The sequence below is a fragment of the Acanthochromis polyacanthus genome, chromosome 20 (genome assembly GCF_021347895.1).
Source record: "Acanthochromis polyacanthus isolate Apoly-LR-REF ecotype Palm Island chromosome 20, KAUST_Apoly_ChrSc, whole genome shotgun sequence".
Classification (NCBI taxonomy): Eukaryota; Metazoa; Chordata; class Actinopteri; family Pomacentridae; genus Acanthochromis; species Acanthochromis polyacanthus.
Genome location: NC_067132.1, coordinates 11,620,376 through 11,632,830, shown reverse-complemented (window position 1 = coordinate 11,632,830; position 12,455 = coordinate 11,620,376). Strand labels below are relative to the sequence as shown.

At 40.5% G+C, this 12,455-nt stretch overlaps 1 protein-coding gene across 1 annotated transcript in view; it reads left to right on the top strand.

Moving 5' to 3' along the window:
- Nucleotides 1-1,284: 1,284 nt before the first annotated feature.
- LOC110955320 (uncharacterized) overlaps nucleotides 1,285-12,455 on the top strand; it is a 75,894-nt gene continuing 64,723 nt past the window's right edge. The window contains exons 1-3 of the mRNA XM_051940535.1: nucleotides 1,285-1,872; nucleotides 2,324-2,416; nucleotides 4,470-4,651. Of these exons, the coding sequence (XP_051796495.1) occupies nucleotides 2,355-2,416; nucleotides 4,470-4,651 (244 nt within the window). The 5' untranslated portion in view covers nucleotides 1,285-1,872; nucleotides 2,324-2,354. The remainder of the gene's footprint in view (nucleotides 1,873-2,323; nucleotides 2,417-4,469; nucleotides 4,652-12,455) is intronic.

Genomic DNA, 12,455 nt, shown 5'->3' with positions numbered 1-12,455 from the left:
GTCTCTCACTCATGCCAATTGCCAGCAGTGCCAAGATGGCTGCCTTTGTGGCTTCACATAATTCTTTAGTTTTCGGCATTATGTGAGAGCTGACAGCTTCTGAGTTGTGCTACGGCTTGAATGTCAGCAGGAAACCACTCTAGTGCAGCTGATGACATGAAATGGCCTCTTATATACCCTAGGAATACAGTTAAGCCTAAGCATGTCAAATAGGACATGAAGTATTATGTAATCAGCTGCATTTTTTTGTTGTGTTCATTGTATTCTTCATGTAATATCGCTTTAGTGGTACCAGGCATTAAAATGAACAAGCAAGTGAATACTATGCAATTACAAAGGATACAGTTTTCATTTCATTGCACTTTTACTGCTTATTTTGCACTTCAGCTTAGATGTTAAATTGCATTACATTGTCTTGTTCTGTGTACTCTGTACAAAGACAATGAATCTGAGCTAATCTAACCTCAAAATCACAACGCAGTGACTTTCAGAATTGTTAACTCAAGCTATAAAACGCAAAATTGTATCGTGAGGCTAAATTAATCAATTAACAATCAAATCCAATGTCGAATATTTAGCACAGAACAGAGACCAGTTCTGTCAATGGATCACATTAACATACCTTCTTGCGGTTAGAAAATTCAATTTACCCTGACGGACGACATTCAATCAATATTGAAAATTATGCCAAAAGACATGCCAGCTACCATCGTGATTAGTCCTTTCACACTCACGATGGTGTGAAATTTTATTGCAAATATTTTGCAGACGATTTTAAACATCTAATACGCGTCACATTGTTGATTTTGTTTTGAAGGCGCAGTCTTACTTCCGGTGCAAACCTGACGTGTGTGGAAAACTTGACACAGCTGCTACACAATGTCCCAGAGAACCGTCTGGAATCCGCAAAATCAGTTTTCAGACGCCCGGTCCGGTCCAACGCAGCTTTGTACTCGAGTACTCGGGCGTCAGTGTGAAATTTAAGCGTCTCCGTAAAGGTTTGTGGCAGTAAAAACCCCCCTCGATCCGTGAGTACCGTCGACCTCCGGCAGCCTCGGAGTGAGTGAGCGGCTCTGAGCTGCCGCTGCTCTCCGTGTGTGATCCCTCCCCTTCGGCTCGAGCTGAGAGCGAGCGGTCGGGTCGGGTTGGGCTACTGCCACTTTCAAGTGTAGCTCGTAAATTTACACGCTTATCACATATTTCAAGTATTTTTACCAGAAAAATATACACATGATCACACAGATATGATTCAAACACGACGTTGAATGTAGCTGTTGTCGGTAACGTTTTTTTTTCCTGTAGCCGAACTGACGTTGTGGCTAGTTCAGGCTACAGAGTGACGCTATTATGCTGACTAACTAACTATTTAACATTTTTAAACAAGAAATAGAAATTTGGAACAGAAAATAGAAGAGCATTGTTTCATGATAAGAACAAAAAAGCTAAATACGACGTGGACACAATGTAGGCTGCAAGCACAAATGCAAAAGCGCCATGTACGGACGACACTTGAAAGCAGCATAAGCCTCGCGTGTGTTTGTGTGTGCGCTGCCGCCGTGTTTGTGAGGCAGAGAGTTGCGTGCGAAGGACTCGACATATCATTCAGAGGAATCCGCCACCTGAAACGCGAGGAAGTGAAGGCGACTCAATTGGGTATAAAGCATCAGCCAACATCTGCCCCGAGCAGTGCGGAGCTGATGAAAACATCAGCTTGGAGCTCACGCCGGACTCTCTGCGCTTTTATTTCATTTATCTTGGATTTATCGCAGTCTGTGCACCCTGGGAGACGCATCTCTTCTCTGCGCGTAAAGTCAATGTGACTCAACAGCCAAACACTATACTGGAATTAACTGAAGCCCACGGATATTCTCGGTTAGTGCTGTAATCTGTCACATTTTTTTTCTTTCTATGTGAGTGTGTGATTTAAATTTTTTAATGCCATTATTAATTCATGGTGCTTTTTTAAGGGTCCGGCATGCTTTTTGCACTTTTTTGCATTTAACTATCACCAGCTGTTATTTATTTTTATTTTAATCTCAATTATTAGCAAGCAATAATACCTATAATAAATCTTAATTGGCAGATTCCTACATTTGTTTTTAATTTTAGAGCATCTTAATTGGATTACTTTAAGGTAATTTACTTAATTTTAGGGATGCTTGGATTTACTGCAAAGGCTACTCGATCCCAAAGGAATGACTTTCAGTGACATAATGTACAACAGCGAGTCTCAACATGTTTTTTGTTTTTTTTTGCTCCCCCTTTCTCATTTTTCTGTTGCAAAGTTTCACCTGAAGTTAAAGTTGCTGTTTCTCTTCCGCAGCGCACCTGTTACCTCCACGGAGCGCACGATCATGATCCCTCCGGGAGACTGCATGTATGCGGGCAGAAAGAGGAGGAAGCCCATCCAAAAACAGTTAAGGAGCTGGTCTCTAATGTGGTGCATTTGTTAAATCAGTGCCTGCTCAGGTTGCAAAATTTGCTGGTGCTTTTTTTTTTTTTTGGGTCTCCCTTCGCCTGATTGTGTGCAAAAAACTTTCCCCTCTCTCAGGATTATGATTAATACTGAGCATAAATGGTGTTGCGTCATAGTTTTAATTAAAAAACAGCACTAAAAACACCTTGCAATCACATCTAGCTGTAGAGATGATAGCATTTTTGGCTGGTTAAGTAAAGTTATTTCATTACAAGGCTTTTACCGTTATGTATGATTTAAAGAAATGTATCAAGATAGAAAAAATGATCAGTAAGTTTAGTTTTTTCGCCTCATTGGTCCCTAAATGTCAGCTGTTGCAAGTTTTAGCCGCAGACTGTCTGTTTGTTTTTTTTTTTGAAAGTTTGCATGTCTGTATGCAGCCGTAGGAGTCACAGTTTGCATCTGTTTGCTGCTGTTTTAAGTGCTTTTACATGAGAGGACACACTATTTTTGGACAAACTTGTTAGCTGGAGTCATGAATATTGACTAGCAGGTTATATAAGTTTGCAAAGAGGGAAGTGGTAATTTAACAAGGCTTGTGGCATTTATAAAGTTTTCATGTTTTGCCCTGCCTTCGCTGCTGATCTGAAAGGAAATCTTTGCCACATCAAACCGATACTGTGTGAGGATCTTAATATAGTCTGTCGCCTTGCTGCTTGTGCCACTAAACTTTACCGGACTTTTACATACAAGTTAAATTATCTTTTGTTTTTTAGATATTAAAATGAAGCTTTTTATTTTTGCAACTTCTGGTTTAAACTTTAACCGAATGTTCTAATCAAACTTTGACATTTGCAGGTATTTCTTTACACACTTTTCCAGTTGTAACAAGAGTAAAATATGATGACTTGCCGGGTCATCAGCATTAAACAAAGTAAAACCATTCATACAGAAGTATTCGGCCTCGCTGGACATAAAGAGAAACTCTCAGCTGTGGAAATTTGAGCTGGTCATAACATATGTGGATCACGTTAAGTTCAGCTGGTGAAGCTGTGGTGCAGCATACTAAAATACACAAATAACTTTGTGCCTAAAGAGTGTTTAATGTTCTGCGGCAGAGGGACGGATTGTGCCGTCTGTCCGATACCTCTAATATCGGGAGTCGCTAAGAAGGTCTGATTTTACATTTATGTAAAACTGCAGGATTCATGTCAGCCTGTACAGATATTTTATAGAGACTGACATCTCAATAATTTGCTTTGTCCTTCTGTAGGGAAAAAAACAACTTTTGCATGAAACTTTTGCTTCAGGGAAAGCAACACTCAGTGAGGTGAACGGTGGATTTGGGAAAGCCGAGTTTAAAGAAAGACGGACTTGTGTGCAGCGTTGTTTATTTGGTTGTGTGTTTCTGCTTGTGTTTGGAAGTTGCACTGGTTGCCATACACAAATCAGACTTAGACGAATCGGAGTCCTGTAGTTTTTTGTCATCATAATGAGGTAAAAAATTACTTATTGGATATCTGTTTCAAAACTAAAATAAATAAGTCAGACCAGTACTTTCTCAGAAAGTCATGTAATAATAATAATAAAAGCAAACAAAGTCCTGAGTCTGGCTTTGCTTTACTTTTAACCCAGAAAATGAGTTGACATGAGAGTGTTTGGACACTTTTGTGGTTCGCACATTAAATACTTCCTCTTACTTACACAGTTTACAATTTAGAATATTTATATGAACGGTAATTAATTTTATTATTGAAGTTCTTTTGCCGTGTTAACTTTATAGAAAGTTCTGTGTTATGTTATGTGAATCAGATGGAAACTACGAGTAGCAGAACACAACAAGTGAAGTTAGACGTGTTAATCCCTCTCTCTGTGTGCTGCTCTTGTTTTACTACTTGTTGCTCTGCTGCTCCGTGAAGTCCAGTGTGTGAAAAGTTGCACGATTAAGTTTCTGAAACAACTTTTATTCCAGCACATGACTTGTGATTTTCACACGTCTATCGACACGCACATGCTGGATGATTCCCTCTGAGCCCTGTCTGTCTCTCATCAGGAAGCCGTCATCTGCCAGTGAGAAAACCAACCCGTCCAAGCGGCACCGGGACAGGCTGAATGCTGAACTGGACCGGCTGGCCAGCCTGCTGCCGTTCCCGCCGGATGTGATCTCTAAGCTGGACAAGCTGTCAGTGCTGCGCCTTGCAGTTTCCTACCTCCGCGTCAAGAGTTTCTTCCAAGGTAAAGGAGGTCAGAAAATAACTTTTGTTTGTGGACATTTTGTTTATGTGAGTGTTAGTGTGTGTGGCTTTGAGTTACTAGGAAGCTGCTGATTTAATATGGCTTAGACTGATAAATACCTTTGATATAGTGTTTGCTTTAACCTCTGATATGAGGATGTGACTCAGTTTAGTCTAGAGTGTTGATTCTACAGCAGCGTTTCGGTATGATTCTACATAAGTATCCAAACATATGTTAATAGTCGTATTGTTTGTAGTAGCAATAGTCCCATAAGTAGTAAATAATCACATGGTTGCAGTCGAGTGGAAACTACATAATGTTTATGCTTGGAAATGGTCACTTTAAAGATATTCAATAGCATTCACAAATATTGATTAGGAGCTGTAAAAATACTCTCCCACTTGCAGACTGTGTTGGTTCAATGCTTTTTCTCTGTGACTGATGGTCAAATGCACTTAAGTAGCTGCTTATTTATTTTCTGTGCAAAATTAATCTGTATTGCCTTTCTTTGCACAGTTTTTTTTTTCAGTAGTTTTGTAGAAACTTATGAACTTTTTCTGTCTGGCACTTTTAGGCTTGAATTGAGATAAAAGATAAGACTCCTCTTCTTTATCTTCTCACATTGTTTTTTAGGAAACATTTCCAATTATAGGTTTCATTTAGCTGCTGAGGGTGATTTACAGTTTAAAGATAGTTTGTAGATAGGAGGAACTGTTTGTGTTTTTGTCTGTTCATCCACTCCAAATCCTTATTATCCCCTTGTGTCTTTTAGTCACATGCAATTATATTGAGGTCTACTCTTGTCTTCCCACCCCCCCGCTGTTCGTCGGCCGCCTCCCTCCGTCTCCCCGCATTGCTCCACAATCCGCTTCAAATATTCATGCGCTGCCTCAGAACGGATTTTGTTGCCGGTGGCCTTGGCAGCTGCCTTATCAACGCAGAGGCTACTGGCACAGCTGGATGTGACAGCTCTAGAAACAAGAGGTGCTTTTCTTATTAAGAAATAAAAAAGAATCACTCCCTCTGCTTTGCAAGGGAAAACTCATGTGATAAAAGAGGATAAAAGAGAGAGCAGAGGAGAGGAGAGGAGAGGTCCTCTGAGGTTCACTGCTGTCCTAGTCCTGGGGGTTGAAAGAAAATTCTCATGTAAAGCTGTTTTCTCGGAGAAGTTGGCAGAGGGATTTGGAAGGGTCTGACGATCTGAGAGCTGTGCAGCCATGTCCTCCTCAAGCACATGTGGCTCTCCTCTTTCACCTTCTCCTCTCCTGATCCTTACAGTACTCTTAATCTCCATCATCCGCCGCCTTGGTTTGGCATGGCACCCAACAACTGGCATCCTGTTGGCTGCAGTCATGCAACTTTTACACACACATACCCTGAGTTATTTCAATGCTCATTTAGCTTAGCCATCACGCAAACTAGCAGTACAGGTGCTAATCGGACTTATTAAAGGTGTCGTTCCTGGATAAGACCTCACGCAGAGGTAAAGACGGCAACCGCTGCTTCGATGTAGACCGATGCTGGGGATTGTCAGTGGCGAGTGAGGCCTGCGAAGGGAATGATTGGAAAATGGACAAGATTCAATTTTGTGTGGGAAGCTGCTGTAAGTGTTGAAAGGTGTGTAGAAGCTGTTGAAAGTGAGCAGTGGTATTGCCTGGCAGTGCCAACAGCTACCAGAGGCTTTCTGGACCAGTCTTATGGCTGGAAGTTGCAGCAATCTTTTTGAAAACAACAGTAAAGGTGGCATTTATCTGGAATATTTTAAGACCATCTCTTCTGCATTCATTCCAAAGCTTCTGTTTGTTTGCTGCCTCTGCTGGATGCCTTGTTATCAGTGGTAGTAGTGACCAGCTTAGCTCTCTTTTGATGCTGTACTAATGAGATTAATTAGAGTGGAACATGAGGGATTTGGTTCTATATGCATCTGGAATCTCTGCCCTCCCCCTCTCCTTTAGGAACTTGTTTCTCACAATAGCATTTTCTCCTCTGATATTTCAACATGAAAGGTGGCCGGAGTGTTTCCAGATAAATCTAAGATGAGCAACAAGTACACATCCACATCCTTCCTGTGGTTTAGAACACCAGTCATAATTGTCTGTCTTTTTTTTTTTTGAACAGTGAGTCATTGACAGAAAACATGTTATGAAACCTGCAGCTTTGGGTTTCGTTTGCCTTCGTTTCATAGAGGAATAATGAAGGTTTTTCAGATGCAGTTAAGCTTTTTGTCCACCAGGGGGACTGTGTGAAGGTACTATTGAGTCATGACTGATGCAGTTAGTTGAGTGGATATGAGATTTGACTGCAGTTTGGACTCTATCTTATATTTTTTAAAAGTTTATGAAACATATGTTTATTGACTTAATATAAAACACTTATAGATATCTTGTACACAGTGAGTTAAAAGGTTTAGAGCGGCAACAACAGAGGAATAAAATCATGAAGCAGGTGGTTTTGGAAGCTCCCTGAGATTCTGCCAGTTGTCTCTGTTGCGTGACTACACAAGGGTGGAGCCCACTAGGAGTGTGTACCTATGCACTTTATGCAAATAAACCCTTAGGCTGTGTGCGTCTGTGTGTGTCAATAAAAAGTAACATCAGACTGAGGTTCACCTCACCAAGTTTCCCTTGATCTTCATATTCCATGTGATCACAATGTGTTTATGAGCACACATGACCTCCAATGACTCCATGTGCTGTTTTACATGCTCCCCGCTGCAGAAAAATAATCATAAATATTGCGCACTTTATTATTTTTATATTGACTTTTATTTAGTCTTTATTTATTCTGCTTGAAGGTTGCAAATACGCACTGGTCTAAAAGAAAACCCAAGTTTTCACAAAGATGTATATTTGGATTTTTTATTGGAAATGGAAAGCCCCACTGAGTACACATTTCTCTTTTATTATAGGCTGAATAAAATGTATGGAAGACTTTTCAAAAGTCCCTTAGGACACGACTGGAGACTAAAAACGTAACTGTGAACATATCATTCACTTCTTAGTCTTAATTTTTTATAGTATTTCTGCTGCTGCATAGAAATGCGTATATTCACGTTTACATAAACCACGGCTCTAATAAAGTTTGCAGAGCCAGTGAAAACGGGCTGCAAGTCCAGAGGGGCAAACCTCTCCTTTAAAAGAAAAAAGCAACAAAAAAATAACAAGAAGACAGAAACAAAAGTCATCAGTTTGTAGCCTACAGGCTGTGTGGAACTCTGTGTCTCATGTTTTTCATTGAAATTTTATTTTAGGTCACTAAAATTTTTCGGCAGATGCCCAATCAGGCAGGTCCATGTGTGTGTACGTGTACGTGTGTGTGTACGTGTGTGTGTGTGTGTGTTGACAGTCAGCAGGCTGTAATTCCCTTCTCTTCCATGTTAGGTCTCTGCCCTCACTGTAATTGCTGAGCTTGTTAAATATTTACCCTTAGGATTAACTATCCCTCCTCGTTTGTCTTTCTGGCCCGATTGTCTGTATTTCTCCTCCGGTGTATATGTGTTTTTAGAGTCTGTTCTGTGTGATTGTTACGCCGCTTTTATACCTCATTATTTGAAAGTAGACTATTCTTTGTCTCTAAATTTTAATCAGGTCGCTCCCATAGTTTTCAAGCGATTATGTAGTTTAAGGCAAGTCTTTAAGGGAAATTGTTCTTTTTTAAATTGATTTAATTATCGCTTAAACAGGGGACAGTTTTTTTCATTTCTGTGACCTGAAAGCACTTCTGATATCTAATAATAATTAATAAATGAAGCAACTGGATGTCACAAAGATTTATGCTCTTCAATCAGCCTCCTTTTGTTTTCTTGTCTCCCTTATCCTTAGTCCCCCTTTGAGCTGATACAAATTGAAACTAACAACAGTAGAAGTTAACAGAGTTTGTGATTAGAATCAGCTGGAAATTTTAAACGTTGAGAGTCTGAAGGACACATAATAAAGGACAGACCTTCCCATCGCCATGTAAATAAGGCTAATGTGTTGCACTGTAATCGTCTCTGTGTCAGCTGATGTAACTCATACTAATGCGCTCTACTCGCCCTTGGCACGACATGTTTGTCAAAAAAATGTCAAGCATCAGTGTGCTCCTTCTGTGGGCCGTGTTTTGCTTGTATTGTGGTCACATCCTTGCAAGTTGGAGTGCAGCTTGTGGTTGGTTGTCTGTTGCAGCCACGTTCCCCTCTCTTTGTCTGTCTCTGATAAAGCAAACATGAGCTCTCTGAGAAACTGTAAAGTGTCATTGTAAACTTTAAATCCCCAGAATAGTTGGAAAAGTTTCAGTTGGCTCTTTGCTGGAAAGATTACCATTGAAGAACCCCTGCTATTAGTCCGTGATGAAAAGTAGAAACCTGCTTTTGTTGTGCAGAAAACGCAGCCTTACAGAAACTCTAGCTGCTATAGTAAAATGGTTTAGGTCTATTTGTGTCGTGTTTTTCTGCTAAGCCATGGTGACTATTTTGACTCTGTCCATCCGTGAAATTCAACAGAAGCTAATCTGTCACCATCAAAGTTCTTGAACCTTGTGTCACCGCGATCAGATTCCCCATCACACCCCTGGAAAAAAGAAGCATTGGCACTGATCCTTATGTATTTTCATTGCCCGTATCTGTCTCCCTCTCTGTCCTCATCGTCCCTCCTGGAATCACATATAAAGAATGTGTCCTTCATCTCTTCCAGCATGCCAGTACTGACTCACAGCAGTTTGTTTTCATGGATCTTCATATTACTCAGTCTGCTCTGCGTGTTTTGGATTTTTTTTTTTGCATGTTTTCCCTTCTTTTCATTTTGTTCAGTCTCTGCTCCAAATATGAAACACTGAAAACAAAATTAAAGTTTATTTAGTTTAGATTTAGTGTTTTTCAGTCAAATAGGTTAAGTTTCAAAGGTGTTAATTAACACTTCATATTGTTAAAACCCCCAGGTTAAACACTCACACAAACTCTCAATAACTTGTCTAATTTTGACTACAAATTACTCACTATATACGAGGAACTGATCTCACCCGAACAGGCAGAACTTTTATTTGATTTTAGAACAACATTTATGACTAGCGTTTAGCTTTTGGCATCTGCATTTATCTGTTTTGCTCGACTGCTGTACTCCTCTACTAGAAATTAATGGTTAATTGAGCAGAAGCTGAGGCACGTTCTTTTTCTGTCTGTCGTCATTTCTCAGGGTCAAGTAATAACTCTGTCACCACTGTGAGTTGGGCTGAGAAAGTTTATGCCTTTTACCATGTCGAATATTCAGCCCAGGTTCACATTTAAGTGTGTAACAGACCCACCGGTCCACTAGAAGATACCGTGTCGGTGTGACATTTTGCCTCGCCATGGCGTGAAAAAACGTTTTTCTCCAAGAAATTGCAAGGAAATTCAAAGCGGTAGAGGGGCTCTTGTCAAGTCTTTTTTGCTGTGACCATGGATCATGTGAATTCTTCCCCAACTTTTGATGTCAAAAAAATCACAAACTGAAACTATAACTCCAATCATTTCCTAGTGTGCTCTGCTCTTGCTAGCTTGCTATCTAGCCAAATTTTTAAAAGCTTCAAGGGACGATGCTGAGGATCAAACCATTGACCTTTAGACCTGCTGCCTGAGCCACGGTTAGCAAGATGCTAATGCAGGCCGCGATATCTTTGGAGCACTAGTTACATTCATGTAGTTTCCATAAAATTGTTGAGTGAATTTGAAGTGGCTTTCATTAACTGCCTTTGAGCAAATGAACTAGGCAGCATAGTGTTATCAGAAGATGGCGGTATCCACTACCGTACGTAAGGCAGTAATAAAATAGTAGAACCCGGAATTGAAACCAGTTGTTTGCCAACTGGCAAAGATCCTCGGAGAAGAAGAGGAAACAAAACTTTGGCCATCTACGACAGAGAGAAGAGAAGTCCTCAGGAACTGTTTTCAATCACACAAGTTGTAACTATTTTTTAAAGTCAGCAGTTGCGGGCCATGTTTCATGCTGTCCAGAGGCAAAGAGGTGGAAGTCATGAGTTAAATGTTTGCTACATCAGACCTTTTTATAAAACTGTTTCCGTCACCTGTTGCAAAGTCAAAAACCACTTTGTTGCAAAATTATTAAGCTTTTCCAATGCGATGAGTCAAAATGCATTAAAAAATACATTCTGAAAACACAGCTAGTGACATGGTATCCTGCAGTGCAGTGGGGGGTCTGTTATGCTCTTTAGTTGGGAATATTGTAAGTGTAACTATTAAGTTTGGGGTCATTTAGAAATGTCCTTATTTTGGAAAGAAAGGCATTTTCTTTCAGTGCAGATAGTCAGAAAGACAGTGTATTCATTGTTAATGTGGTAAATGGCTATTCTAGCTGGAAAAGGCTGATTTTAATGGGATATCTCCATGGGGGTACAGAGGAACATTTCCAGCAACCGTCACTCCTGTGTTCTAATGCTACATTGTGTTAGCTAATGATGTTTAAAGGCTCATTGACGATTAGAAAACCCTTATGCAGTTATGTTAGCACATGAATCAAAGTGACAGTTTTGATGGAAAACATGAAATTGTCTGGGCGACCCCAAACTTTTGAACAGCAGTGTATATCTAAAGTTGATATGCATCAGTTTAGATACACGCACACACATACACAGGCCAGTCAACACAGTGCAGAGCATTTTTCCGAAATTAGTGAAAACAAAGACCTGCAAATTGCTCCCCGTGAGACATCAACAACCTGAAAACCATTCAGATGACTTCAGTGCAGAACTGCTTCGCTTTGAGTAAATAATCCTGAAAACCATCAGCGTCTTGCAATATATCATAGCAGCCCCTAATGTTACCACCAAAACAAATCTCACGGCCAAATATAAATGCCCCTGGTGTAAATGTATCCACATCGCAGCGAGGTATATTTATAAATGTGTGAGTCTGGAAGCCCTCAATTAAAACCCCACCTTCACTCATAGCTGTCAGTCCACTCAAGGTGTTGACAGGTTGTGGGAACACACACATGCAGACACAAACAAATGTGATGAGAGGCTTCAGTGCAAGTATACCAATCAATGCCAAGTTTGGTTACGTGACATGGTGATCAACACGCTGCAAAACCAAACTCCAAACAGCCGTCGGCGCTTAGATCTTTGCTGTACATCTGCGTTGCTAATTGGCAAAAGTGTGTGAGGCAGTTTCAATATGTGTGTTGTCTGAGTCTAACTGCTGGCTGAGCTATAATAAAAGAGGAAGAGAAACGCCGAAGAGCCCACAGACTCACGCCAACCATACACGATTCGTGACGTCAGCCAGCAGACAGGAGACGGTTTTGTAACTAACCCACCCTCGTGAAATAGGGGAAGGATGGAAGAAGACAAAATCAGTGTAGATCCTTATTCGATCATCTGCTAATTTAAAAGAATTTCATGGATGTAAGCCCCCTCTTCACCGCTATTTGGATTAATCATTTTCATGTCAACTCTGTATCTAATCAACCCAGTGTAAGTGCAGACCATTTGATTTCCTAAAGAGGGAAGTGCTGCAGCGTGATAGCAGCTTCTGAAAAGATTCTTTGCTCAGGGGTGAAAATGTGTATCAGGTCACATTATAGACAGACTTTGTGTTTACTAAACTCTCAGTGACCCCACACTTTTTCCTTCCCTAATTCTCTGGAAGCCAAAGGCAGACAAGATGGTAGGGCAGAGGCCAGGACGTATCAGCAAGCCGCACGGATTATAAATGAAGTGAAAAGGTTTGGCAATAGAAAGGTCAAGATGTGGTCAATTTACTGTTGTTGCCTGAATTTCATAAAGAAATGCTTTCGCTTTTGAAATGTCCAGTGAATCACAGACTGCAAGCCAC